At 58.3% G+C, this 27,783-nt stretch overlaps 9 protein-coding genes across 9 annotated transcripts; all 9 read left to right on the forward strand.

Annotated features, from left to right (window-relative positions):
* Positions 1 to 2,472: 2,472 nt before the first annotated feature.
* LSCM1_07226 (uncharacterized protein) lies at positions 2,473 to 2,955 on the forward strand (the record flags this gene model as incomplete). Its single annotated transcript, XM_067324609.1, has 1 exon — positions 2,473 to 2,955. One exon carries the CDS (start codon positions 2,473 to 2,475, stop codon positions 2,953 to 2,955), a length of 483 nt encoding a protein of 160 aa, XP_067180966.1.
* A 288-nt stretch (positions 2,956 to 3,243) lies between these two features.
* LSCM1_07227 (uncharacterized protein) lies at positions 3,244 to 4,350 on the forward strand (the record flags this gene model as incomplete). Its single annotated transcript, XM_067324610.1, has 1 exon — positions 3,244 to 4,350. One exon carries the CDS (start codon positions 3,244 to 3,246, stop codon positions 4,348 to 4,350), a length of 1,107 nt encoding a protein of 368 aa, XP_067180967.1.
* Positions 4,351 to 5,705: 1,355 nt separating this feature from the next.
* Positions 5,706 to 6,800, forward strand: LSCM1_07228 (uncharacterized protein; the record flags this gene model as incomplete). Its single annotated transcript, XM_067324611.1, has 1 exon — positions 5,706 to 6,800. One exon carries the CDS (start codon positions 5,706 to 5,708, stop codon positions 6,798 to 6,800), a length of 1,095 nt encoding a protein of 364 aa, XP_067180968.1.
* Positions 6,801 to 7,837: 1,037 nt separating this feature from the next.
* On the forward strand, positions 7,838 to 9,478 carry LSCM1_07229 (uncharacterized protein; the record flags this gene model as incomplete). Its single annotated transcript, XM_067324612.1, has 1 exon — positions 7,838 to 9,478. One exon carries the CDS (start codon positions 7,838 to 7,840, stop codon positions 9,476 to 9,478), a length of 1,641 nt encoding a protein of 546 aa, XP_067180969.1.
* A 1,726-nt stretch (positions 9,479 to 11,204) lies between these two features.
* LSCM1_07230 (uncharacterized protein) lies at positions 11,205 to 13,790 on the forward strand (the record flags this gene model as incomplete). Its single annotated transcript, XM_067324613.1, has 1 exon — positions 11,205 to 13,790. One exon carries the CDS (start codon positions 11,205 to 11,207, stop codon positions 13,788 to 13,790), a length of 2,586 nt encoding a protein of 861 aa, XP_067180970.1.
* A 1,479-nt stretch (positions 13,791 to 15,269) lies between these two features.
* Positions 15,270 to 16,385, forward strand: LSCM1_07231 (uncharacterized protein; the record flags this gene model as incomplete). The annotated part of the gene is made up of 1 exon (XM_067324614.1): positions 15,270 to 16,385. One exon carries the CDS (start codon positions 15,270 to 15,272, stop codon positions 16,383 to 16,385), a length of 1,116 nt encoding a protein of 371 aa, XP_067180971.1.
* A 1,361-nt stretch (positions 16,386 to 17,746) lies between these two features.
* LSCM1_07232 (uncharacterized protein) lies at positions 17,747 to 20,560 on the forward strand (the record flags this gene model as incomplete). The annotated part of the gene is made up of 1 exon (XM_067324615.1): positions 17,747 to 20,560. The coding sequence occupies one exon, from the start codon at positions 17,747 to 17,749 to the stop codon at positions 20,558 to 20,560; it is 2,814 nt and encodes a 937-aa protein (XP_067180972.1).
* A 956-nt stretch (positions 20,561 to 21,516) lies between these two features.
* LSCM1_07233 (uncharacterized protein) lies at positions 21,517 to 24,936 on the forward strand (the record flags this gene model as incomplete). The annotated part of the gene is made up of 1 exon (XM_067324616.1): positions 21,517 to 24,936. The coding sequence occupies one exon, from the start codon at positions 21,517 to 21,519 to the stop codon at positions 24,934 to 24,936; it is 3,420 nt and encodes a 1,139-aa protein (XP_067180973.1).
* Positions 24,937 to 26,047: 1,111 nt separating this feature from the next.
* Positions 26,048 to 27,328, forward strand: LSCM1_07234 (uncharacterized protein; the record flags this gene model as incomplete). The annotated part of the gene is made up of 1 exon (XM_067324617.1): positions 26,048 to 27,328. The coding sequence occupies one exon, from the start codon at positions 26,048 to 26,050 to the stop codon at positions 27,326 to 27,328; it is 1,281 nt and encodes a 426-aa protein (XP_067180974.1).
* Between the last annotated feature and the right edge of the window lie 455 nt (positions 27,329 to 27,783).

Genomic DNA, 27,783 nt, shown 5'->3' on the forward strand with positions numbered 1-27,783 from the left:
ACCTGGCCGGCGCTTTCCCCAGGCCTTTTCCCGGCCTTTGAATACCAGGGGGCTGGTTGTGCTTTTCTGGTTTAAAAAAATCGCCAGACCCGCACGCTTTTCCAGGGAACAAATTTTTGCAAGTGCGCAAAGCGGAGCCAAGGGGTCTTCAAAGTGCCTGGTATGTTTTTTTCCTCTACTTGCGTCTTCGGGGGGGGGTTACTTCACTTGGACCCCCACCATAACGAAAAGCAAATCGTTTTCTTGGCGCCGCAAAGATCCCCAGATACCTAAGCTAGCCAAAAAAGGAATCCCTTTTTACCTTTTCTTCACGCTCAGTCCTTTTTGCAAAGCTATCTTCGCAAAAGGGGTTGCGGTCAGCCACGCCTAGGTAGCCAGCGGTTCACCTTTCAGAAAAAAATGAGCGTGGCGCCCCCGCTTTTCCATACCTGCTTTAGGTGCGCGCCACTCCCTTGTCAAGGGGCTATGAAAATGACCGCGTCTTCTCTGATTTGGGCCTCCTGATTGCCAAAAAAGCCCGGCTGCGGAAGGCGCGCTGGCGATGTGGTGGTGATTTTGGGATGCGCTTTCGGGAAGGGCGGCGCGCGGTTCCCCGCCGCTAGGGGGACTACGGGAAAAGCGTGCGTTTTGTAGCATTCGTGAAGGGCATCCAGGTAGACGCGCGCTTGTGACGCCGAAGGCCTTTGGCAGAAAAAATGTTTGGCGCGGCAGAGTGTGTGTGTGTGCGAAAAACCCCCAACGGCTTCTACTAGAAAAGGGGCGCCGGCAGCACCGCATTTGATGTGCAAATTTAGCCTCCACTACAGTGGAAACAGTTTCTGTAATGCTCACCGACACTTGCTTGAATTCCCCTTTTGGTCGGCCAAAAATGATTGCGGTTCGATGGCGTGTGACCGCGGTGCCTGCGGGGACCCCAGGGGAACCCGGCGTAACCGTTCTTTGTTCTCGATAATTTCAACTGGCGTTATCTTCGGGGCAGCGCAAACGCATGCGTTGTTATGATCCCTTCGGCGTTCAGTCTTTAGAAAAACCTTTGTGGGGCACTCCACCCTTTGAAAATTCGATTTGGGCGTCTGGAACGCTTTGCCAGCCGGGCGCCCGGTGGCGGCAAAAAATGTAGGCGGGGGCTGCTGCGGTTTTTCCCTCCCAAGCAGGGCTCCTTAGCTCACAGGGCTGGCCACCGCCAAAGCAGCTGGGCACGCCCCTCTCATCCCTGAAATCCTGGGGTTCAACAGGGCGTATGGAATGTGCTACTCAAAAAGGGGGCGGCTTTCTCAGTTTCCAAGGCTTTTGCCCTAGCTTTATGCTCCCCGGCCCTGGTGCAAAAACTGGGCTGCGCGGGCGCCCTCTTGCGGGGTATGTGGGGCTGAATGCATTAGCGCTAAAGGTTTTGCTTTTTTCACTTGTACCAAGGTCAGCTTCGGTAGATTGTCTCTGTTTGCTGTTCCTGCTCCTCCCATCCCCGGCTCGCCTGCTCCTTCGACTGCCCCGTGCTAAGATGCGTTTGCTTTTGGGCGTGCCTTTTCCAAACCGCTGATTATCCATGATGGAAACCTTCGTTGGTGCCCGAAAAGGCGGGGGAGGGGGTGAAGAATGGGAATTTCAGCTTACACTGCCCAGGCAGCTCAGCAGACGGACGAAATTAGCAGCCCGTTTTGACTTTTGGAGAAGTCGACATTGGGCACGCGCTGTGTCTAAGCTCCCTCACTTTCCCCGACTGAACGCACGCGGGCCGAATAACGCCCGACCCCACCGCTTACTAGTCCCATCGCCACGTGGTTGCGATGCAGTCGTGCGGGCATGCGATGCAGAAATGCACCGGTGTAATCACCCGAACATCGCCGCCCCCCGCCACCAAGGCCCACACGCGCTAGGCCCGCAGGTCTCTCCGGCGCAGCGTCGTCAAGGGTCGGGCTGCCGACGTCAGCGGCGATACATTGAGCGGGGCTCCATATTTCGTGGGTGCTTGAACATAATGAAACGCTGAGGTGTTGATTTTTCTAAGGGAAGTCACCGACGTCAGGGTACGGAAGCGGGGCGTCGTTCCTTGCCAGCCAGCTCGTCAGGCTGCTGGTGTTTACCGCGAAACCTCAGGTGCTGTGTGAGTGGTTCTTTAAATGCTGCACGGCAATCTTCGTAAGCAATATGCTGGGTAAATTTAGGGCAAGCAAAGAGAATAAAGCAACCATCGCGCTCCCGTTTTTCGTTTCACAGGGAGGTGTTGTGAAGTGTTTGAATCACAATGAAGGAGCGGAAAAGCAAATCGATGAGGCGGCGTTTGTGGCTGCTTTTACACAAGGAAATACCTCACCCCACTTGGGGTAAGGCAGGAAATGCTCTTCTCGCTCATGCTGAAGCCAATCAGATCCTTTCAAAACCTTTAAAATCCTATCCTCATAAATGAAAGGAGCCTAGTCATCTGATTTTGGAAATATTCTTGCTTGCGCTGCAGTTTCCACGTGATCATCAAAAATGAGTGCTGAATCGCAGCGTTCGCTTAGCTGCACGCTACTTCCAGTGCAGAAGGCGATATCCCTAACAGTTCGGGAAGCTACAAAGGATGCGATCTTGGAGGCTCTCTTCAAGTACACAGATATCTCTGCAGAAACGTTCGAGTTGTATGTGAAGGCGAACAATAAACTCATTTCCCTGGGAGAAAACACGAACAATTATGAATCTGTTTTCGCACTTGTTAGGTGTCGCGGCGGGGGTAAAGGCGGCTTTCGCAAGCAGCTCGAGAAGAAGGGTCGGGGATTTGCACGTGCAAAGATGAAGGAAAAGCGCAACAGCACCAAGGTGGTGCCAAGAGAAGAAGGGAAAACGGAACATAAAAAACCTGACACATTGATAGTGAAGAAGAAGCTGGCGAAGGCTGAGCCGAGTGCGACGAGAACGCTGGTAAAGCAAGGGCTTGCTCTTGTCATGGATTCTTTTCGAAAAAAGGAGGATTCCTAATAATCTGCTCGACGTTTGTGCAATACAGGCATATCCGCAACTCAAAAAATTGGTGAAAAGCAAGCACAGGGAGTTGTGAGGAAACTCCTGTGCAACTGTCCTCACCATCGGCGACAAAGCGGTCGACTCATATGGCGTAGTACCAGGCTGACACGAAGACAGACAGATGCAAAGCGACTTTGCAGCCTTTCCCTTGACTCTCAACGAGCTTCTTTTTTCCATTTGACTTACAACGGTGATCCATTCACACCGGCAAAGGATAACTATTGTTTTTGTAGTTTGCATGGGATGGAGCAAGGACGGAGGTGGGCGGAAGCATGCCCCGATCGAATTAGGAAACAAATCAACGCCGTGACAAAGTCTCACATGCCCATAGAGCAACTAAACGACCCGACAAGGTTCGCTGTTCGTGATGCTCAGGGAAAGAGCTATCACTGCACCATTGGAAACCCGCACCTGTGCTCGTGCATCGCGATGCAGCCTTGCGGTCATATTCTTTCAGTGCTGCTTCTATTTTTCGAGGTAAGCAGTGAGAATCCGATTGTATGGCAAAGCTACATCAATGAGGTGGAGCTAATCGACCTTATCGAGAAGAAAACGGGGAAAGAGAAGTGTACCCTTTGCCGAGAGCGCACTGGTAGCATGTCCTCCTGTGAAAAATGCAGCGCTCGTTTTCATCAGCTGTGCTTGAAGCTGGCGTCGAAAAGTGGGAAGGGCAGCTGCAGCACCTGTCCGAAGTGCAGTGAAGAGCTGCCGAGGTGTGAAGGGAATGACAAAGTTTGTTGCAGCAACTGCAATGCGAATTGCAAAAGCGAGAACTACACATGTCTCTTGTGCCCTGACTACAATCTCTGCAGGTGCTGCTATGAATCGGCCAAGGCTCATCCTTCACACCCTTTTGGGTGCAGCAAGGTGGGCGGCCGTTTCCTGTCAACTGCTGGTGTGACACCTCACAATGTAGGGGATCTGCAATACCGCGAGATCGACCCGGAAGACTATGAAGCCCTTCTCGCGCTAGACAAAGGCGGGGGTCAACCTCTAGGAAAAGAGGATCTCAGGAACCTACCAACTGAGTATTTTGGTGCCCGCAGAAGGAAAAACAATAGTTGCCCTGTGTGCCTTTGTGCATTTCTGGCGTCCAGCAGGTGCATTGCACTTACTTGTGGGCACATAATGCACCAAAGATGTGGCTTTAAATGGCTCTCTGAATTTAGTGACACTTGCCCGGTCGACAAGCAGAAAGCAGGCAGGTGGAGCACCATACAGGACGCAAGGCCTGTTGGTGAAGTCAGAGCTTCCTCGCAGGCCTCTAGACACGGTGAAATGACTTTGCAAATGCCTTCAACGGTACCGTCCTTCCGGCTTCCCGATATTAAAACGCGGGAGCGAAAATAGCAGCATCGTGAAGGGCATATAAAACATGCTGCTTGTCGCTCCGTCTTGGCACAGCTGTCGGTCTGCCTGCCTTCTCTCAAGCTTCAGGAAGCTTTTTTCTCTCAACGATTTCTCTGACAACGGAGTCACGCCTTTACCAAGGGGGCGTAAACACTAGAGATCTTGGCGAGAGAATTGCGAGCGTTCTTTGACCTTTCCTCACTTTTGTTCCGCGAGGTCAATAATTTTCATTTGATTAGTTGCGACCACTAAATATAGAGGAGCAATGAAAAATTCTCTTGCTTGTCAAGTTCGAAATCGGGAGTAATTCCAGAGTCCATCACCCAGCTTGACTTTTGTGCCTTTCAGAAATGACAATATATCTCGTAAAGCCGCTTGAGATCACTATGATTTTTGAGCGCTTGTCATGTAAACCCCTCCTGCATCATTCTCACGTTTTTCTTTTTCGATTCTTAAGCGCTGCTATGGAATTCCACTACTTTCACTCTCCTTGGACAATGATGATGGCAGCGGAACCCTCCCCTACATTTGCCGATGTTTTTTTCTATTCACTGTAGTGTTGGCTATTTCCTGCTGTTTTTTTTTGCCTGGAAGAGTTTTGGAACGCTTGATTACTGTGGAGACCCTGACGCGCTCTCAGGACCCAGTACTCACTCTGAAAGAGGAGGCCAAGGAGCCCCCTCATATCACTGCCCATGCCGAACCACCTTTGCTAGTGACATCGGTCCCAGCCCCTGCGACGCTGGGGAGGTTTGTGCGATGCGGTGCAGCTGATGTCCGCCTCCAGGCCCTCGACGGCGCTGCGCCGGAGCGACCTGCGAGGCTGGTGCGTGTATGCCTTGGGGCGAGCGGCGGTGCTGGGTTGTGTCTGTGCCGGCGCATGCCTGCATCGCGTGCCTGCGCGGCTGCCTTGCAGGGACGCGGCGATGGGCCCTGTGTGTGTGTCTGTGTGAGGGTCGGTACGGAGTGGAGGCTTGCCCATGCTCTATGGCAGCTGGGCACTTTGAAAAGGAAAAGTAACTCTACAACGGGGAGGCAGTGACGATACACTGTTGAGAAGGAGGAAAAAGTGATGGAGGCACTACACCGGAGCTAAAGCGTGGCGGATGGTATTTCGAGAATCGGGAGGTGCCTCTTCGGCGTCCTTGGACGACTGCTAGATGAGTATGCGATGCGCGTTCTTGGTCTGTGACTGCCTTACAGACATGCTTGATTCTCATTTCAGACGTTTTCCCTCACTCTTTTGCTCTCTCTGCTTTACGGGTTTCGCCTTGGTGGCGAAACACTATGAAACACTACCTAATGTATGAACGTACGCTAGCACACAGTAGACCGTAAACTGTAAAGTTTTGACCATGCGCCGCCTCAGCGCCCCTTCCCTAACCCCTCTGTGCGTTCGCTCCATCTGCGGAGCGGCACCGGTGATGTACTTCCCTCCCGCGCCTTTTGCGTCTGCTTCCAAGGAGGAGCAGATCAAAAGAAACACAAAGATTGCGATCGAGATGATCAGGCGTTCTAAGGGTGAGGCACCTGCTTCCTACACTCGCAAGCACACCGCCACCATAGAACAGCTCGAGAAGGAGATCGAGGCGCTTCTGGGCGGTGCACAGAAGATGCGCAAGGCTACCACAGATGATCAGCCTATGGACAAACTGACGTTGATGGAGCGCTGCCTCCGCCACGCTCTGTGGTCGTACTACAAGGACGAGGGCAGGTACAATTTTGATGAGATTGCGAGGTGGGTTGTTTACACCCCCGAAGACGAAGTGAAGCTTGCGCAGCTGAAGCGGCAGGTGGAGGCCAAGTCGAAGCTGGCGGCTTACCGAGCCAAGCGTGCCGAGAAGGGTCTGCCCGACGCTCCGGCTCCACAGATCAACTGGGAGGAGGAGTACCGCAGCGTGGCAGACCGCGAACTGGTGAACGAGAAGCGGATTCGTTATGACACGCTCGCCGCCAACACTATGGAGCGCGACGAGGCTCAAATCGAGGCCGTGCTGCAGCAGTACCGCAAGCCAGTGCAGGAGAAGCGCCTTGATGATCTTGTTGATCTTCTCGAGCGCTTCAAGCCGGTGCTGGCTCGAGAGGCCATTATGCAGCGTCTCACCATCAAACACTTGGAGGGTCAGCTGGGTGTGTGGCGATACATGGACTGGTGCCCGGAGGTTCGTGACCGCGCCGAGCTCGAAGTGGACATCACCGGCTTCCAGTGGTGGTCTCCGCTGGAGGAGCGCCGCCTGTTGCCGGTGCGCCTGCGCTCTGTGAACGAGGTGCGCGAAATTATGGCTCAGACCCAGTCCTCCAAGGCTGCTGAGGCGTCGGCTCACAGCCCACAGACATCTCAGTCTGCTGGCGACGGTGACCGTGAGCGACTTTTGAAGGAGGTGCTTGCTTTGCAGGCCCGGATCCACCAGCGTGAAGCACCGGCAGAGGAGAAGAAGGCTGCTCACTAAGAGGGATGTCATCTTGTTTCCAGCCTACACAGTACGCGGAGCGCGTGGGGGAGGGAGGAGGAATCGGCACGTGACTTCTCACGTTTTCGGTCGCTCCTCATCTCCGTTGTTGCCGAGCCACCATTTTTTCACGTTTACTAGTGGCAGCGCCGTGCGCCCCCGTACTTTTCTTGCTTTTGGTCCTCGACACGCTCCTTGCGCAGCTTTAGGAAGTGCCGCGGGCCTCATGCATTCGCACAGGCTGAGGCAGGCGGAGCGATACCGCGCGCGCCACCGACACCCACACCCACACACCCACTCACGTACACACATCTGCGCGCATCTAAGGCACCGTGCGGAGAAGGAGGAAGACTTTTCTCACCTTTCTTCTTCGATTTGCTCCTTTTCTATTTGTTTTAGCACCAGAAAGGTTCGTTTTTCTATGAAGTTCATTAACATGTTTAGCATCGACCGAAAAAGAAGGGAAAAAACGAAGAAGAAAGCGACCCTGGGCACACTCGGGCACGTGCACGAGGACCGCACCGTGCTTTAGTGGCGGGTGGAAACCGGTACTATCTGTGCGACGGGCTCCGCGAGGGGGCGACGATGGACCGTGTCGGGAGAAAAGAAGCGTGCACCACGCGAAATCGCCGACTTCGCACGCACAGCCAGCGTCTTCGGATAGGCAGCACCGGCTGGGCACAAGGGCTCGCCTTTCTCCGTGAGCCTCTAACCCGATCAGGCCTTTCTTCATGTGAGAAAGAGCACAGATTCGGTGGTATCTTCCTCACATATCGTCTATGACACTGTGCGCTCGTTTTGCCTTCCCTTATCCTCTCTTCCGCGGCGTCGTGTATGCTACGGGACACCCTCTCTACGCCACTTTGCGCGCCTGGGCAGAACCACGCTGAACACCCACGAGCGACCACATACACCCCTCACCCAAAGCACACAGACACAAGCATACACACACATACACAGCAGCAGCAGCGTCTAACCTGCATCGTTAAAGCTTTACAGAGGAGACTTCGCAGTGCGTAGTTGCACATACCTGCGTAATGGATGCCAATGAGTTGAAGAGCAAGGGGAACGAAGAGTTCTCCGCCGGCCGCTATGCGGAGGCGATCAACTACTTCTCGAAGGCGATTCAGCTGGATGTGCAGAACAGTGTACTCTACAGCAACCGCTCCGCCTGCTATGCAGCCATGCAGAAGTACAAGGACGCGCTGGACGACGCCGACAAGTGCATCTCGATCAAACCAGACTGGGGCAAGGGCTACGTCCGCCGAGGCGCAGCGCTCCATGGCATGCGCCGCTACGACGACGCCATCGCTGCGTACGAAAAAGGGCTTAAGGTGGATCCTTCCAACAGTGGCTGCACGCAGGGCGTGAAGGACGTGCGAGCTGCCAAGGCCCGCGAAGCACGCGACCCCATTGCTCGCGCCTTCACCCCTGAGGCTTTCCGCAAGATTCAGGAGAACCCGAAGCTGTCCCTGCTCATGCTGCAGCCTGACTACGTGAAGATGGTGGACGCCGTCGTCCGAGACCCTTCGCAGGGGCGGTTGTACATGGAAGACCAACGCTTTGCCCTGACGCTCATGTACTTGAGCGGGATGAAGATTCCCAACGACGATGAGGACGACGAGGAAGAGCGTCCTTCTTCGAAGGCAGCAGCGGCAGCAAAGTCGAAGGAGGAGAAGACTCTCACCGAGAGTGAGAAGGAGGCCATGGCCCTCAAGGAGGAGGGCAACAAGCTGTACCTCTCGAAGAAGTTTGAGGAGGCGCTGGCCAAGTACGAGGAGGCGCAGGCGAAGGACCCCAAGAACACACTGTACATTTTGAACGCCTCGGCTGTGCATTTCGAACAGGGAGACTACGACAAGTGCATCGCTGAGTGCGAGCGCGGCATCGAGCACGGCCGCGAGAGCCATTGCGACTACACAGTTGTTGCGAAGCTCATGACCCGGCACGCTTTCTGCCTCCAGAAGCAGAAAAAGTACGAGGCCGCCATTGACCTTTACAAGCGCGCCCTTGTCGAGTGGCGTAACCCAGACACCCTCAAGAAGCTGACCGAATGCGAGAAAGAGCACCTCAAGGCGGTGGAGGAGGCCTATATCGATCCTGAGATTGCGAAGCAGAAGAAGGACGAAGGTAACCAGTACTTCAAGGAGGACAAGTTCCCTGAGGCCGTGGCCGCGTACACGGAGGCCATCAAGCGCAACCCAACCGAGCACACCTCCTACAGCAACCGCGCCGCCGCGTACATCAAGCTCGGCGCCTTCAACGACGCCCTCAAAGACGCGGAGAAGTGCATCGAGCTGAAGCCCGATTTTGTCAAGGGCTACGCACGCAAGGGTCATGCCTACTTTTGGACTAAGCAATACAACCGCGCACTGCAGGCGTACGATGAGGGCCTCAAAGTGGACCCGAACAACGCGGATTGCAAGGATGGCCGCTACCGAACAATGGTGAAGATTCAGGAGATGGCTTCTGGCCAGTCCGCCGATGGCGACGAGGCGGCGCGCCGCGCCATGAACGACCCTGAAATTGCGGCAATCATGCAAGACACTTACATGCAGCTAGTGCTGAAAGAGATGCAGAACGATCCCACGCGCATTCAGGAGTACATGAAGGACCCTGGCATTGCAGCGAAGATTAACAAGCTTATTTCCGCTGGCATCGTTCGTTTTGGCCGCTAGAGCTTTACTGTGCCTTTTCTTCGCCGTGCCTCGACGTCGATGGCCATTTCGAAGAAACAAAGCAACAATGCTCACGTACAGGAGAAGAAATTTTGCGCTGGTGAGACAAAGTGCCGAGGTTGTTGTGTGTATGCGCGTCGTGCACGAAGGTGAGGAAGAGGAGGTCAGGGGGTGTCTTTGGTGAGCCTTGCGGGCTGCGCACAGATACACAGACACCTACTCTGATCTTCTTCGATTTTTGCTTTCTCCTTTTCCTTCTGCGCACCCGCACCTCCTCTCCTCGCGCTCGCCTTTGCGCAGTGGTGTGACTATTCCGTTTCGTTTTCCTTCGCTGTTCTTCACCGGTGTTACTATACTAAAGGTGTTCTGTTCTCGGCTAGGGCGAAGGCAGAAGAGGGCGTCAAGTCTGAGGATGGCGAGCAAAGGGGACGCAGTGACCATCGCCACAAGGACGCAGACCTCCCACGCCGGCTTTTCCACGCCCCCCTCTATCTCGCACCTCTCTTGCTCTCTTGTCAACAGAGACCCGAAAGCGGCATGACAGAACGAGAGAGGTAAGAGGGCAGAGGGAGGCGGGGAGGGGGAGGGCGACGCGCTCCGTCTTTCAGGTGCTGGTCCCAAGCGCCACCGTTTTTTTTCTCCTATTATTCAATTGGCACTGTCTTGTTTCTTTTCCTGTCATACGCGTCTCGCAGACGACTCCGCACGGAGCCTCTATGAGCCACGCCGCGGAGGACGTACACGCTCGTTACTGATGCAGATGGGGCGCATCCGTGTAGGAGCTTGTATGGGGCCTCTAACAGTGTCTGTGCGTGTTTGTGTATTTGGAGCATCTGTGTGCGATTCCTACTCAGCTCCGATGGAGATAAACGAAGGCGAAGAACATGGCGTCCGCTTCTCGACTCATCACACCCCTCAATAGCTTCTCTGAAAAGACCCTCCTCCCCCCCTTCTCCCCCCCAAACCCCTTGGAGGAAGAGACGGGGGATGGGGGTGGGAGGGGGGGCATCGCGCATTTGAGCAGTTAACGGAAGACGATTGAAACGAAGGGTTACCCAGAGGTATTTGATGTTCTTTCTGTCCAGGCGTCAAGTTGACTGCGGCGAGCCGGGCCGGGTAGCAATACGGGGGAGGGGGGCAGCATACCGCGTCACACGAAAACACACGGCTTGGCCACGCAGCTTCCGGTTTTACAGAGTGATCGTCCTACCCCCCTCCCCCCAATGCCGCGACGCGCCGTGACACCAACAACTATCAAATAAAATGACCTCACCAACGCACGATCAACATAGAAGAGGCGACACCAACTGACCATCGGTAGGGGCCGCTGCTGGTGTCTGAGCTGACAGAGCCCTTTTTCGTCTTCGCCTCAGTACACTACCGTATTAACTCCCAGGTGTCTCCTGAGGCAAACCGAGATACACTCCCCCATGTCCAGACAACAACTTTGGCGCCTCTCTCCGCCCCCCCGCTCGCGCATGTGCGCCTTTCCTCTTACACGCATGCACACGCAATGTTTTTCTTTGCCTCCTTTGCCAATTTTGTCTTTCTGCTCACCCTGACGTTAAAAAAAAAAACGGCTGCGCCTCCCTCGCCTCATGCTCCTCATAATGCAATGGGATCACCTTGTTGCTCTCTTCCAATACCTTCGCACGCAACACGTGCAGAACTACACCTTGCCTCCAACAGCGGAGCACTGCTACAGTGTGTGTCCGTACCCATCATCATGTCCTCCGATCCGCAGCTCCGCCTCCCAATGGCGAACCAGGGCAACGTACCTAAAGAGTACGTGCGCGCCGTGGATCCGCAGTTGCTTCCCCCTCGCGTGGGGCACAACTGGAACGACCAGGCGTTTCGCGCCAAGCAAGGGAAGCCACAGCAGCTGGAGGCGGAGTTCCGCGGTACGCGCGTGTTCCCTGCCACGCAAAACAGCACGCCCCCAGCGCCGGCCCCCGACATGTGCCGCACGGCGCAGCAACTGGTGGATGCCTTATTGTCTTCTTCCCTCAACCGCAACGCCGCCACGCGCAGAGCTTGCGCTGCTGAAGAGTTGCGCCACGTCACGCTGGAGGACAAGGTGCTGCGCTTCTACGCTTTCTTCAACGAGCCGGCTCCTGAGGCGGGCGCGGCCTCGTTCTGGCACCGCAAGGTGGTAATCAGCTTCTTCCCCGTCGACGATACCATTCTCATCGAGGAGCCGCGCATCATGAACAGCGGCCTCGACGGCGGCGTGTTTCTCAAGCGGCAGAAAGTGGTCGCCGATCCGCGGCAGAGGGAGCAGTTCCCTTGTGAGGAGTACGTGACCCTTAACTTCTTCAACGTGGGGAACTCGGTGCGACTCAACGCCACGGAGTTCTTTTTGTACGACTGTGACAACTTCACACGCGACTTCCTCACGGCCCTCGGCGTTGAGGTGGGGGCATCGGTGGAGTCTCCGGACGACCTGTTCATGTCCGAGTACGGCCGATACCAGGAGCGGCTCAAGACTGGCAAGTTCGGCTTGCTCTCGCAGGACTATAGCTCCAACGAGTTGGAGCACTCCATCCGCTTCATCCGCGACGGTGGAAAGATGCTCCGCTTCTATGCTGTGCTCGATGAGCGCAACACCGTCCCTGGCGGGACGGTGCGAAAGCTAGAAGTCATGTTGTTTGTCGAGGACAACTCCATGGCTATTGTGCAGCGGCAGAGCTCCCCAGAGAGCTGCCGGGGGTTGTATCTGTCGCGATGCTGGCTGCCTAAGTGTGGTTCGGTGGCCAAGGTGAACGAGCTGACGTTTGCGCATCGCGTGAACGGACAGCGCGAGCCGGACATGGGCATCCCAGACGCCTACTACCGCGACGTGGATCTCGACGTGGGCGTGACGCTGAACGTCTTTGGCCGCCCAGTTCTGTTGTACGACTGCGACGACTATACACGCGAATTTTTCATGGAGCGCTACGGCGTTTCTCTGGAGCCACCTATCGACGTATCGAGTTACTTTCAGGAAGACGCGCGCCACACGGTGCTTGGGACCGGGGCACCAACGAAGAGCCTCCCATGGAACAGCTTGAGAAGTGCGACGGGGCAGTCGGCTAGTGCTGCTGTCACCCGAGATGCCGACGCTTCTGTCGCCACTTCCTCGGCTGACCCCACCGCAGCGACTCGAGACACGCCAAGCGACACGCTCCGTTTCCGCGCGGTGCTTGCCCATCCCGCCAACCATGGCGACGAGCAGCGCCGCTTCACCGTTACCTATTACAGCGGCTCGGAGGAGTTCACGGTGTATGAGAGTGCGTTCCCGAAGGCCGGAATCCACGGCGGCTGCCTGTGGAAGCGGAATAAGGTGATGAAGGCTCCGCCGAAGCCTGGCCCGCGCAACGCACCGAAACCCCCCGTCGTGCCGGGCGAGGTGCCGCACTACACCCTGTCGGATCTGGGGGAGGGCAAGGAGGTCGTCATCAACGGCCTACCACTGCGGCTGCATAGGATGGACGCACACACCGCCCTCTTCTACGCCCGCCGAGCCGGCACTCTGACGGACGACACTAGTGGGGGGTCAACGATGGTGACCGATGCAACGGGGGCGATGGTGACGGTGGACCACCTGACTTCGGAGCTTCGCAGCTACCTTCGGTCCCGCTACGAAACTGGAGTGGCCTCATTCCTGGCCCTCGATCGCGACCGTGATGGTCTTGTCAGTGTCCCCGAGTTCACCATGGCGATGAAGGCGTTTCAGATCACAGACGACAGGAGCGCCGCGGCCGCCATCTTCGAGCGCATCGCCCCTGCGCGCGACACAGGATACTTCACTTCTGTAGACCTGATTAAGTGGCTGGACTCCGTCAACGAGGAGCACAGGACGAGTTCTGTACGGGTTGCCAGCATGCCCAGCGGCGGCAGGGAGGCTGAGCTGAGGGAGATCGAGCGGCGTGCGTTGCGCTCAAAGGTGCTGCGGGAGCTGAAGTCCCGCCTGGACGCGCGGTGCTGGAAAGGCGCGGACATGTTTCGCCTGGCGTCCACCATGCCGCGTGCATACCGTGGACGCCGGAGTGACTTGTACTCTCTCACAAACCCCGACCGCGATACGGTCATCACTCCAGTGCAGCTGCGCCGTTGCATCGAGGAGATCCTTACCGGCACCCCGACGGCTGCGGAGATGGCGTGCCTATTGGAATTTTTCTTCCCCAGTCTCCCGGCAGAGGCCTACACTCAGACACGGGACAACGGTACCACCTACGCCGTTGACCTGAACGAGTTCCAGAAGCGTTACTACATCATGGCGAAGGAGACGATGCTGCCGGACAACGATGCAGCTCCCGCATCAGGCTCGTAGCGAAGGGAGAGAAAGAGAGGAGGGGATTGGTTTGTCTCGCCCTCTCTCTTGGCTTCTCTTTTCCGTACGAGCGTGGCCGCGTTAGATGCGCAACCTCCCCCCTCCCCCGGTGTTTGAATGGATCGTTGCAGCAGCGACCGCCTTCGTTGTTGTCGCCTCCGTTTCCTCGACCTCTGCTCGCCTTCCCATCACATGCTCTCCTTTTTTTTTTCGGCTCACCCCTTGTCGACTGCCGATTGTAGTTGCTGCCCATCTTGACCGTTTCGCATCTTCACATGGGCGACGCTGTGATGCCTCTGTCCCCTCCCTCTCTTCTTTTTGTGCCTCTGCCGACGTACCCTTTCTCCCTTCGCATGTAAACTACCGAGCATCCCTGTACCCTCCCCCCCTCCTCCTCCTCCTCCTCCTTTCCCCTCCTTCCGCGACTTTCCGTTGCCCGACTGCGGAGACACAAACACGCGTCTGTGTGTGTCTGTGTGTGTGTGTTATGTCGGCCTGTTTCTCGTACCCTTTCCGCGCCCCTTCTCCGGCGCCCGGTCGAGTGGGGGAAAGGTGAGAGAGGACGCGGCCGACTCGTAAAGGAAACACACACACACACACACAGACAGGCGCACACAACAAACAAACTCGTTGCCCCTCGTCATAGAAGAAGGTAAAGTCGCATACCACAGCCGCGTAGTGGCGAGTTTGAGGTTGCACGCGTAGAGAAGGCGGGGGAGGGGAGCTCTAAGCAGCTGTGCCGTCGCTGTACCCGCCTGCTAGCCTGATATGGCGGTGCGAGCACACATCGTACGTGACGGTGTGAGTGTGTGGCTGTTTGTTTGTGGCGCGCGTTCTCCGACCCCCTCCCCCTCCCCAGGCACCTCACTTTTGGAAATGAATGCCACTGCTTTCATCCAGAGTCTCGTACCAGTGCTTCCTCTGCCTCTTTTTTTTTCCGTACCTCTTTGCCCTCGACATTCGATGGAAGCGTACGTGCGTGTTCTCTCCTGCCTGGAAGGCATAGAGTGGCAACCACTCAAGAGACCAAAAAGAGCGACAAGGCCGCTGCTACCAATTTTGCGATTGTGCTCTCTGTTCTGTGGAGCTCGTCGGTATATCCCTTATTACACCCAGTGCCGTGCCAGGTGGGATCGCGGAGCGTTTGTTGGCGGCCCCCGGCATTCACACACATATATATATATATATATGAGGGGGATCCACGCTAGAAAAGCGAAGAGGCGAAGAGGGAGCAAAGTGGGCAGAGGAGACACAGACTCACACACCGCTGTCCTTTCTGTGGTCCGCCCCCCGCCCTCACCCCTCTTGCACCCTCCTCTTCTTTCGCTCGTTGACCGACCCCCACGTTGAATCGTCCAGCCCCGCCGCCCTTTTATCTTTGCCCCTTTCCTTTCCGCCCTTTTCAACGACAACCAAACACGAAATACTCCCCCCCTCCCCTCCCCCTCTCTCCTCCAGCACGGCAGATCGACCTCGAAAATGGCCGACTCTCCTCTCCGCAATCAGCTGAAGCGCATCGAGAAGGCCTACTTCTACCAGCCGGGCAAGATGGCGGAGGTGCATGCAATGAGTGGCACTGTCAGCCCGCATCTGGAGAAGCGCGACCACTCGCGCCCGTTCTGCTTAGTCTCCGGCAACGGGAATCGTCCGCTGGCAGAGGCGGTGGCTCTCCTGATGGGCACCCACACCCATCACACGTCTGTGAGACAGTACTCCAACGGGGAGGTGGACGTTCGCATCAACGAGAGCGTGCTCGGTGCTGACGTGTACATCATTCAGAGCACGACTGGAAATGAGATCGTTGACGTTAATACAGCGCTTATGGAGCTGCTCCTTCTAATCCGGAAGATGCGTCTGAGCAACGCAAAGAGCGTGACCGTCATCGCTCCCTTTTTCGGGTACGCTCGACAGGACCGAAAGACGAACCTGCGCGGCCCCATCTCCGCCTCCGCGGTTGCGCGGATGATTGTGAGGATGGGCGCGGACCGTCTTGCCTCCTTAGACCTGCACTCGAACCAGATCCAAGGCTTCTTCGATAACATTCCTGTGGACAACCTGCTCATGGCGCACGAATTTGCGCGATATCTACACGACCAACCGTGGTTTGATGTCGATCAGATGGTGGTCGTCTCGCCTGATGCAGGCGGTGTGGAGCGGGCAAAGCAGCTGGCTGATATTCTGCATGTGGGGCGCATTGTCACGATCGTGAAGCGGCGCATTTCGGCCGGTAAGGTGGACACCATGCAGAGCGTGGGCGAGGTGGCTGGCTTTACCTGCATCATTGTAGACGACATGATCGATACGGGCGGCACACTGGTGAAGGCGTGCGAGCTCCTAAAGGACCTTGGTGCGGTGCGCGTAATGGCGTGCTGCACGCATGGCATTCTCACGAACCCTTGCCCGGAGCGCATCAACAACTGTAGCGCCCTCCAGGAGCTCGTGGTGTCCGACTCCATCCCGCAGGAGGAGCATCAAAAAGTGATCCCCAAATTGAAGGTGCTCACCATCGCACCCCTAATTGCGGCCGTCGTTCACCAATACTTGAACGAGGAAAGTGTCAGCTCCCTCTTCTTCCCATCCCTGCGGTGCAACTAAGAGGTGAGGGGGGCGAACGTGAAGTCGAGCCCGCACCTTCCGGAGTCCCAGGGCGCAGGAGACAGGAGGGGAACGAAACGAGCAATGGGCTGACGAAAGCATTCCGCTCCTCACATCTACAGCAGCGTTGCTGCCGGCGTCCGCCCGTCTTCCGCTCGCTCTTTATTTCAGCATCGCTGCCGGCTCCCCCTCACCTGCTGCACCCACCCACACGTGCTCATGCACGGCCGAAGAGTAGAGGGGGGGGCACGAAAGGACGAGGCCGCCCTTCCTCTCCACCTCTTACTCCTTCCTCACCGGCCGCAGCGCCGACTGCGGCACGAACAACCAGTGTGATGATGGCCAAGGGCATGTGTGTTGGTGTATGCGTGTGATGCGGCTCTCGATGTCCTCTTCACACTGCTTGGCTGCTTCGGCTTGTTGCGTTGTCTCTCTTCTCCCCTTTCTTCTTTTCTGTGTTCTCGTTTACAGGTCTAAGCGTATTTTTAGCGCCCCTATCCTCTTCAATGCAAAGTTGAAACGAAAACGAATCGCCGACTTTTAGCATGCCTATACACGCACGGAGACAGACCTGCTTCTCATGCATGTGGAAGCGTAGCCGTACAGGGGCACCGATCTATGATTGCGAGCTGTACCCCCTTTGGAGTTCTTGTGAGGGTGACGGCGGAGGGTGAGTCGAAGAGGCGAGCGTCACGCTATATCTGGACTTTCTCTTTGCCTCTCGCAGGCTTCGTGCAAGGCCGTCGCTTAGCGTGAGCGGCTGCGTCGCAGGGAGGTCGCTGCTTCTTTTTTCGTCACCGCGGGGTTCACGGTTCAAGCGGGGCTCCCACCTACACGACCACACGCTGGAGACGCTGGCGTGGCCGACTTGCGCGTGTGGGTGTGTGCGCAGGGCGAATGCAACGATGAAAGGTCCTCTGCAGTCGACGCGCTATGATACATCCCGTTTGCCTTCTCTCACTTGTTGCTCTGTCGCACGTCTCTGTGTGCCCTCGCCTTTTCCTCCTTTGCACACTCGACTTGCATGTCGCAAGCAGAAGCCCCAGAAGGCAGTGTGGCCAGACGAAACGGAGGCATCTCGTTTTCACTGTGTGTGTAGACCGCAGCGCATCTCGTGCAGCGGTGCAAGCTCTCGCCACACTCTAGAGGGACTCGCCCATCTCCAGCAAGGCCTGTCTCGCTTTCTGCTTCTTCGCTGAGTCGACCTCAGTCGCATAGACGCGTGCACCCGTCCACACGCGCCCTGCAGCGTTGGATGCTGTTTGCTGTAACTTGTGCACGCATGCAGGTCGCCATACAACAATAGAGACAAGCACCTCACATACACACATACACATACACCTTCGTCTTCCCCCACAGATATGACGTCGCTGACCCTCAGAGAGCTTGGGGTCACTCACGACGCCGCAGAGGATCACGACGTCCTAGAGCTCTTCGCAGCGTGTCGCGAGAGCGTGGTTCATGTGGCGGCGTCGCACCTGCTACCGAGTCATGTGACAGTAACCACAAAAAATGGGTTCGTCGAGCTCATCGACACCGCCACTGGTGAGTTTCGGCTTTTCCTGACGTATCTCGATCGGATTCCTCTGGATGCCTCGCTTCGATGCTTCTCACTTGTGCCTAGCCTCTACGCAGCCTCGCAGCAGCATCATCGACGCCCTCAGTACCACCTCCTCTATTCCCTCTCCTACTCCAATGAGCTCCTCCTGGCGAACGTGGAGACGGGCAAGGTGCGCGTCTTCGTGACGTGTGAGAGCCGTCCAAGCGTCGCGCAGTGTGATGGGGACTACATCGTCTGCGGCGAGGGGAACGGGCAGGTGGCGGTATGGCGCGCGAGCGTGGAGGAGTGGGACGTGCGATATACCTGCAGTTCTGCGGCATCCACTTTGCCATTGCCGCCTCTGTGGAGGGCTCCTCTCTTTGAGAGCACTGTCACCTGCGCGAATCTGCATCGGAATCAGCTGGTGTGCTGCTCGGCAGACTACCGCTGCGTCGTGGCAGGAGTAGAAGATGGCGTTGTGTGCGCTATCCTACCGCTCGATCTGGAGCAGGCGGTGGCTGTCTTTTCTTTCACACAGCCGCTGACGGCATCGCTGCTGCACAAAAGCCTTGCCGTGTGCCTCACCTCGCGCATCTCCGTCTTCGCGTCGAGGTCAGCAGGCGACACGGCTGCTTCAGCGCAGCTATCCCCGTCTTTGCCGACTGCAAGGCACTCGGAGAGCTGGACACACCAAGGGGACTCTATTCTTGGGCGAGAAGGGGTGGCGTGCGCTTCATGCTTGGGCGCCTATCTGGCAGCTGGCACCCTCTCTGGGCTGGTGCTACTGTACTCATGCGACGCTGCTGCGCCGCTGGTAAAGGAACTGGTACGCTTCAACGTCGGCTATGGCGTGATAGGCATGCAGCTTTTCCCTAACGATACGCTCCTTGTCGTCACCGCGGTCGGCGATGTATGGCGATGGCCACTGTGCGATTTGTTGCGCAGCGCGAGTGCGAGCGGCGCAGAGGGCGAGGAAGGTGGGACTATCGAGGCGGAGCCGACGGCCGCGGCACACCAGCCTCCGCTGCCGTTGGACGCGCCAGGGATGCCAGCGGCCCTCTCTCCGCTGGACGACACCTTTCCTCCTGAGCCGCGTGTGCCTGCTAGCCCACACGAGGTGAGCTACACCCAGGAGGGCGACACAGACGACCGCAACCTTTCTGCCCAAGACGCCGCGCCTCTGGTGCACACACCGCAGAGGGACTGTGAGGCAGCAGCAAGGACACAAGAGGCCGCTACCGCAGTCTCTGTCGACGCGATAATCGGTGCCAGCAGTGACGCTGAAGAGGAGAGGACCCCGTCTGTACATCTCCGTACCGCATCTGCTTCTGGTCGGGCCTCGAGCGCCTCCTCCAGGGACGACAGGGACGAGAACCTTTCAGGCGAGGACGGCGGTGAAAGCACAGGCATGGACGCCCGCCGCGCTGAGCCGGCGACGGTCTTGTTCCTTCCGCAGCCGCCTCCGCTCGTATCGTCGACGGCTGCAGACAAATGTGAGGAGGAAAGAGCCGCTGATGAGGTGACTCGCTGCACCCCTATCGCTCAACGACCGACCCTCTACGACCCGGAGGAGAGCACGGGTGAGCCGGAGGTCGTGAACGTGGACGTGCTGTCTACCGCTGCTACGGAGTCTGTCGAACGGAGCCACAATGACCTCCTCATCGCTGTTTCACCACCCTCCACTGCTGACACCACTGCCCACCACGACGCAGCGTTGGAGGACAGCGGTACAGAAGGACCGGCGATGGCAGCGAGGCGTTCAGGGGTAGACGCAGCAAAGGAGGGGGCGACCAGTGACAAGTGCCTTCAGTCTCTTCGTGCCGACTATGTTGGTCTCCAGGACACCACTACTGTGACGCAAGATACGGCCCGCAGCATCCCAGGTATTGAGGGCAGACAGGGAGCGGTGACCAGGAAAGCTGCCGTGGACGACCTGGAGCTCGAGTTCGCGCGCGCGATGAAGAGGCTACTAGGGCCGGTGGTGGATGTCGGGGGTCTCCGCAAAGGCCGTCGTATGAGTCCCCGAAAAGTGGCTGGGGTTCTCGCCAACCTCACGAACCAGCAGATGGCTTCAGCGAGTGCCAAAACGCTCTCTCATGAGGCGCCATCGCAGCCACATGCGCTGGAGGGGCCGAACAGCACTCAGATGCTGGAGGAGAAGCGAGCGGCGCTGGAGGCGGCTGCGTTCGACTTTGAGGCGTATCGGCAGGCTCATCGCCTCGAGGTGGATGCCTTAAAGTACCATCATCCTGTGCGTGCTCCAGCCTACACCCTCCAGGACCGTGTCTTTGGCGCTGTGGAGTCCGCTGGACGCCTTTGCGGCAAGGAGGCACAGGTAGCGGCTGGAACGGCAGGAAGGGCCGCCGCCGTTCTCCCCCCAGCGGCAGAGGATGAGCTACGCGATGTGACGTACGGCAAGGTTAGGTGGACCCTTGACCCTCACATCGCGGAGGAGCGTCGGCGCGGCGGGCCGGAGATGGCGCGGCATCACTGCGATGACCTGATCTTTTCAACTCCGCACCCACCCAAAACCTCGGTGCTCTTTGCCGAGGAGGCGCCTCTCATGGCCAGCGCGGCGTGGGAGGAGGTTCTCCTGCTGCCGCTGCCGCTTCCCCCTGCGCCCTCCGTCTTCTGAGGGCGACTCGTTTGCCCCCTGACGCATTGGGGGGGGGTGCGGCTCCATTTTTCCCCTCTTCCTTTCCACTTTTTCTTCTCCCTTTGTGCTCTCAGCCCTTCAGCCAGCTCGACCGCAATGGACTTCTCATCCCTCTCCCCCGCCGTTGCCGCTGCCGCTGCCATCGCGCACGCGTGCTGAGGGAATGAGACGGATTCCCTCTTCCTCCCACGTGGGCACGGACGGAGTCCTCTGATGCTTGGGCTCGTTTGCACCTGTGAGTGTTCCCTATCGCGCCCTCGTCACGGGGACATCGGGGCAGGAGAGGCAGAAGAGGAGAGCGAGAGCATGACGACCCCCGCTTAGGCCATACGTCCGGTCTACCGACTTCTCTGTCACATTTATGCTGCGACGCACCTCATGCCGTGCTGGCAGCAGTCGCACGTGATGTCTGTGCCTCTTAACTGTCCTCTCCCCGTCCCAAGTCACCCCTTTTTTATTTTCCACCTTCGCTCTCGGCGTCTGTGCGCGGCATGTGTGTGGTGCCTTCATCTCTATTTCTCTCTCCATGTGCTGCGCTGCTCCGCATCCTCTGATTTTTTCTTTCGTCTCCTCAACTCACACGTACAGATCGCTGCTCCCTCGTCAGCACAAAGCGACACGAAAAGGAAGAGGGGGGGGGGAGAGAGAGAAGGGGGGCCGTTTACGGACTTCATTCATCTCCCAATCCACATCCACGCCCACAACTGCGCGCGCGTGGGTGGGTGGACACCCCGCCTGTGCCGTCTCCCTTCTTTGGCCCCTTCCCGCTTCCCTCCCGCGGAAGCTGCAGGTTGCGCTTTTTGGGCGCATGGTGAAGGGCATGCGCGGCCCTACCGCGTTTACTCAATCGCTCATACGCGGAACACACGCGCACGCCAATTTGCGTACACCATTGATTCGACTGTGTAGCATTGCCGACCATCAGGATTGCCGTCATGAGTCGATACAGGGAGCTTCAACCCATCATTGACGATGTCTTTCACCAGCGTGGGGAGGAGGTGGTGGCCCACGAGGCGGTGTCGGAGATCAGCAGCCGGAAAAAGGCAACAAAGCCGCGCCTGCTCATCCTGTCGCACTTACTCGGGAGCAATGGTAGCGCCACGCTCAGCATCGTCACCGTGAGCCCAAGCGGGCAGCGGGTGAAGCTCAAGTCCGCCTTTGCAGTGGATCGACTGGTGAGCATCTCAAACGAGGGCAGCTTCGATGCAACCTTCAACTTTGGCGCCAGCGGTGTACTATCCGTCAGCTTTGAGTCGCATATTCAGAGAGAGATGTTCGTAGCCGCCGCCCGTCGCATCCGCGCGTCACCGTCATCGTCTTCCGGGGCCCGCGGGGGCTATGCGGACAACGGACTGGGCTCCATTCGCGGTGTGCTGACAGAGGCGGTGGGCGCTCAGGTGGAAGCTGACGCTGCGGCTCGCGTGCGTAAGCTGCGGCAGGACAGGCGGCGCGTTTTCACAACCGAGGAGGAGAAGCACCTCCTGCGTCACATTGGCTCTCGCGGGGCCGGGTTCGACGATATCAAGCAATTCCAGGAGATTCTCCTTCGCCAGCAGAAGAGCTACGAGCTGAGGTCGCTCAACCTGCTGACTACTTCCGACGCCGCTTGGCAGGAGGCGCAGCACCAAGTGCAGGACCTCATTCAGGATGTGGAGGAGGTGGAGCAGCGCATCGAGGAGTATTCGACGCACCTTCTCTCCAAGAAGGGCGTCCTGCAGCAGGTGGAGCACGACAACAACACACTGCAGCAACGCCAGCAAAACTTGGAGGCACTTCATATTATGATGTCTAATTTGCGCGACCAGCTGCGGCTGGCGCCGGCGACGCTGACGCTGCTGAGCCGACTGCGCACCGTACCAGAGGAGGGCCTCGTGGCCTTCTTCTCCGAAGGCAGCAATGCAGTGGCGCTTTCGGTAGCGATGAAGCACATGCAGAGTGTGTTGCACAACCCAAAGCTGGACAGTGACTTTCCCATCACCGCTGTCGCGGAGCGGAAGATGTTCTTCCTGGAGCAGCGCCAGATGATCACCCAGCGCTCCAAGTCATACATTATGGCCATCATCGAATCCTTCGAGGCTAGGTACCTGGCGGACAAGACGCGATACAGTCGCGGCGCGTCGCTTGTGTGGCGCCTTCACACCGAGCTGGCACACAAACTGCTAAGCATCAGCGATATCATCTGCTCACTGGACCGCATAGACGTGGAGGGCTTCCATACCGCACTGCGCAAGTATCGAACGAGCATGCAGAGGGTCTACGCTCGCGAGATCACATACTTCTTCCAATGCCTGAGGAAGCAGGTCAAGAAGGTGAGCCCGTGGCGCGGCCCCTTCTTGCTGGGCACCTCCGAGTCGCGCAAAGAGGCCGTATCAATGCGGATGGAGACAGCCCAGGCTGGTGAGACACCGCGCATGTACTCCCGCGGCGGCCTGGCCACGCCGGCACTCACCCCTCGCTTGACGCAGTTCGACGACGACTCAGGCTATGAGGCCGGCGCCGGTGGCCGGGCAGCCTCTGGCACTGGCGGCAGCGAAGATCACAGGAGCCTTTCCGTGCAGTTTCCGTCGGTGGCAGATCTGAACGTGCAGGGCAGAGTGCCCGCGTCGGCTATCGAGCTGTACCGCAGCGCCGGCACACTGCGCCGCCTGGACGCGCGGGCTGAAACGTCGTCGATGTTGAGAGGAATCAAGTCCCTTACCCCTAGCAGCACCAGCGGTGGCGGGCACGTGCGACCCGATCTCGCCTTCGCCATCGCGCTGGAGTCGTGTGTGCTGGCAGTGCTTCATGAGGAGGCAATTCTGAAGCGCTGCTTCAATCTGTTCAGCGATCCGGCGGAGAAGAGCGGCAACGATAAGGGCACCGCAGACTCTTCCGATGCCGGCGCCGACGCGCCGACGGGCGACTCCAAGAGAACAGGCGCCGCCACTCCCAGAGGAGCCGCGGGGTCGGACCGCGCGCAGCTGGGACAGGAGTCTCTGCTCGAGCTCTTCGGCGGCGCTGACGCCGACCATCTCGTGCTGGCGCTGCAAGGGACATCACGCAGCGCCAGCACGCAGCACTCCCGCTCAAGCAGCCGGGACATTGGCCTACCACCTCGCCCTCCTCCGGCAGGGTACGGCGGCGGTGGCAGGGGCCACGGCGCGCCGCCTTTCCCGCATCGGCGGACGTGGAGCGGGGCGTCGTCGACCGGGTACAGCCGCGACAACAACTCCATCGGCAGCGACTGCGCGGACGACGAGGCCGACCGCGCCTTTCGCATGGCGCTGCGCCGCAACTTCCTCATCCGCCACATGCGCGACTTGGCACTTTTCTTTGTCGAGAAGTGTGACCGCATCTACTGTGTTCCCATCCTGAGCATGATACGCGCCTACCGGGCCACCGCGGCCGGCAAGGCCATGCTGCCATCGGAGAGCGCCTTCTGTCAGGCAATGCTGGGGGAGGTGGAGGCGGTGATGGTAGGCGGCATGACGCGGTTCGTGGCGGAGCAGACCGAGTCTATTCAACAGTGCCGCAGGCGGTACGTGGTGCGTCCCACAGCACTGTTGCATTGCTTCGCCAAGATGCCAGCCCTCTTTCTGCGCTTTGAAGCGGTGCATAACGCCCTCGCAGCCAACGTGTGTGACCGCACGGAGTACGCCTCCATCGCGCTGAGCCTCGTCGACCAATCTTTTGATGCGCTCGACCAGATTACGAATGTGAAGAGCACTGGCGGTGACCAAAAAGCGGAGCAGCTGAAGTTGAGGGAGCTCATCGCGCAGAAGCTGCACTCCGTGCTGGATGGCGTGGAGGCAGACATCAACTCACTCAAGTGGGTCTTTGTGCAGCAGTATCGACACCAAGCATTTTTCTGCGCCCTCTACTTGACCATGCCGAGCGACAGCTTTGCGGTGGAGCTGCTGCAGGACCACTACACATCCGCGAAGATGAAGCGTGACCGCTACGAGGAGCTGTACCTGACGCGTGTGCTTCTCGTGCGCAGCTTCCCGGTCTTCGGCGTCTTCGCACTCTCCGCCGAGGACCTCTCGACAATCTACTCAAAGGAGGAGCTGCGACACCACAAGGCGCTTTCCGCGGACGCTGTCAAGAAGGTGGTCGACGGACTCGAGAAGGAGATGCGCGCCGGCGTGCGGGCGAGCGCGGCGCGGATGAAGAAGCACTTTTTGTGCGATGTGGACCTCAGCGGAAACGAGGCCTCTTTCCACAAGACGCTGCTGCAGCGCACCTGGCAGCACTTCTCGACGCTACTGCTGAAGAAGTTCGACTTCCTCGTAGAGCTGCTCACGTGGCCAGCGTACCGTGATGTGGTCCTACCCATGTCCCGCTCCGACGTCGTGGAGGTGCTCGCGGCGTATTAGGCTGCGAGAGAGGACAAGCAGCAGCAGCAGCCCACGATGATGTCGGCACGCACGGTGGCATTTTCGCCACGAGCGCATGGGAGAGGAGGAGGGAAAGCACCGAAATTGAAGCGAAGGGGCGACGCCAGGCTCGCACTCCTCGGCCCCCCTTCCCCGTCTTGCGTCTCACGCAATCGCCCTGCACCACTGCGTTGTTACCCTACCCCTTTTTTGCTTCGCTGTCCTCTTCTCATGGTGCTTCACCCTCCCCGCACCTTCTCCTCCCCATCCCCACTTTTCGACTCATGTCCGCTGCCTTTACGTGTGCGCCGGCATGCAGATTCTTTTCCAAGGGTGTGGCTGTGTTCGCTTCGGCCCGCACTGTGCCTGCCGGTGCTTCTCTGGCCGCTCATGCCGCTGTGTGTCTCCTCTGTCGCTCGGCCGCCTCCGTCTTCTCACGCCTTTTTTCTTCGTTTGGCGAGGCGCTCCTCTGAGTCCCGCCGAGGAAGTGTGCATACAAACACACCGTGGGAAATGGGCAGGGGGTGTGCTGGAGGGGGGGTGGATGTGGCATGCACGCGAGCCGTCTACCCCATGCGAGTCAGAGGACACGCCAGCAAGCGCTCCCCCGACACATATCTTTGACGCGTCTCTCTCGCCGCTGCGCACCAGAGTGCCTCAGAGGGGGGGAGGAGAGGCGCTGCCCCACAAGCACAACCGCAGAGAATAGACACGCAAGGGGGTGCCCCTCCCCCCTCTTCCTATCATGACAGGCACCGTGGGCCGCTTCGAGACTATTAAGACGGTCGTTTTTGCGGCCCTTTCGCCTCCGTCGCTCTTTCCTTTTCCCTTTTGCACATGCCTGTGATAAGGGGAGGAGCTGTGCCCCCCCTTGTCGCCTCTCCCACAAACATACCCCCTGAACGTCCCTCACCTCTTTCTTTTCGCGCTTGTACGCGTCATGTGCGGGTTCGCTCCAGCTGCATGAGGCCACGCCCCCTTCTCCCCCCTCCCCCGTACTGCTGACCTGTCCTCCTTTCTCCACACACACCGACACACACACACACACAGCAAAGTAGCGGATACCCAAGGGAGAGAGACAGGGTCTGGGTGAGGAGAAGCACAGGCACCGATGCTGCACACAACACGGATGCGGCACTCTGGGATGCACATCCCCAATGCCCAGGAGATCGATGATCAGGTGCTGCTAAACCGTCTTCGCAAGCCTCGGCCAAAAGGCGCCCTCTTCTTCAAGGCGATCACGGCAGGCCGCATGCAAGGCTTCGTCGCCGCTGGCGGTATCGTGATAGGTGCAGCTGTCTTCCTCGGCCCGTGGCTGTGGGAGGAGGTGCAGGAGATGCTGGGCAATAAGTACGTGCCGCTGCCGCCGTCGAAGATGCCCCGCACCTCGCCGGAGTGGTGGGAGAATGAGTGGCGCAAAATGAATCCGCTCTGGCGGGCCGGCGAGTCGATGGACGACTTCTTCGTCGGTCCCTATCGTTTTGTGAAGGAGCAGACGGGGCGCGACATGTCTTCTGCCTCAGATTTCGTGCGCACCTCACCATCGCCATCCTCGTCCTCTGGCGTGGCTAGAAAGCAGCAGCAGCTTGGCTTCTTGTATCGACTCACACACGCGCTTCACCGGTCAGAGGCTTCCGCAACTTCTACCTGCGCCACGGCTGCTTCTGGTGGTGTAGAGACTCATAGGAAGGGTGGCGAATCTCGTCGCACTTCCGCTTCGGCCGTCATGCAGCCAAAACCACCACAGATGCTGGTGCCGCTCTGCGGCGACTCCCCGATCATCCGTACCGCGGCGCTGCAGGGCTTCGAGGTGGATGCGGTGGATTCCTCGCAGACCGCCATCCAGGCAGCCGTTCGGCGCACCGAGGAGGGTCTGCCGCAGGAGTTTTACTCGAAGATCCGCCTGCACTGGAAGAACTTTTTTTCGGCGGAGTTGTGGGAGGGGCCACTGAAGGACAGGAGCTACGATGTCATCTACGAGCGACAGGGTATGACCTCGCTAAATCGAGAGCAGCGGTCCGATTACGCCTATCTGCTGAAGCGCGTGCTGAAGGAGGATGGCCTGATATACGTGGAAGGCATCTTCCGCACCGGACGGGTGAGGGGAAATAAGCTGATGGGCCCGCCCTACTCCCTGTCAAAGCGGGAGCTCGAGCAGCTCTTTCCCCTCAGTGAGGGCTATTATGTCCGGTGTGAGGAGAAGACCGATGCGATGCAGCAGCTAAGCCGCGAGGACCGTATCCTCAAGCGCGTCCCCAAGGAGCTCTACGTGACTCCGTTCAGCTGCGTTGTGTTTCGTGAAGCCACGGTGAACTTGCGAACACGAACGGAACCGCTGCAGCATCCCGAGCCGCCGATACTGACTCCCACGGAAGAGAGCGTTGTGTGGTAGTCGAGCCGCGACTTACTTTCTTCCCATTTGGCTGAGCCTCCGGCGCCTCTCTCGGTGAGTGGTGTCGCGACTGCAATTTTCAGCGTCGCCTTTGGTGCTGGCGGCGGACCTCCGCGCGCATGAAGTTGGGGAGAAAGAGAGAGGGGAGCGCGGGGGCTGGGGAGAGACACTTGACCACACATGCACATGCATTCCTCTTCTTGCCTCTCTTCCTGTGTGTGTGCATGTGTCTCTCTCTCTGTCTCTGTCCTCCCCCCGACTCGGTCCCTTCAGGGGCCATTCGGCAGCGCTGAGGGCGATTGGGTTGACTGGTGTATCGCATGCACCTGTGGAAGTGCATTGAGAGGGAGAGGGGAAGCAGAGCAGCGGCGAAGTCCCTCCTCTCTTCCCTCCCTCACCTTCGCTCGACGCAGTGCTCACAGGATGCCTCCAAGGGAGTACGTAGGCTCGCATAG

The sequence above is a fragment of the Leishmania martiniquensis genome, chromosome 8, assembly GCF_017916325.1.
Source record: "Leishmania martiniquensis isolate LSCM1 chromosome 8, whole genome shotgun sequence".
NCBI lineage: Eukaryota > Euglenozoa > Kinetoplastea > Trypanosomatida > Trypanosomatidae > Leishmania > Leishmania martiniquensis.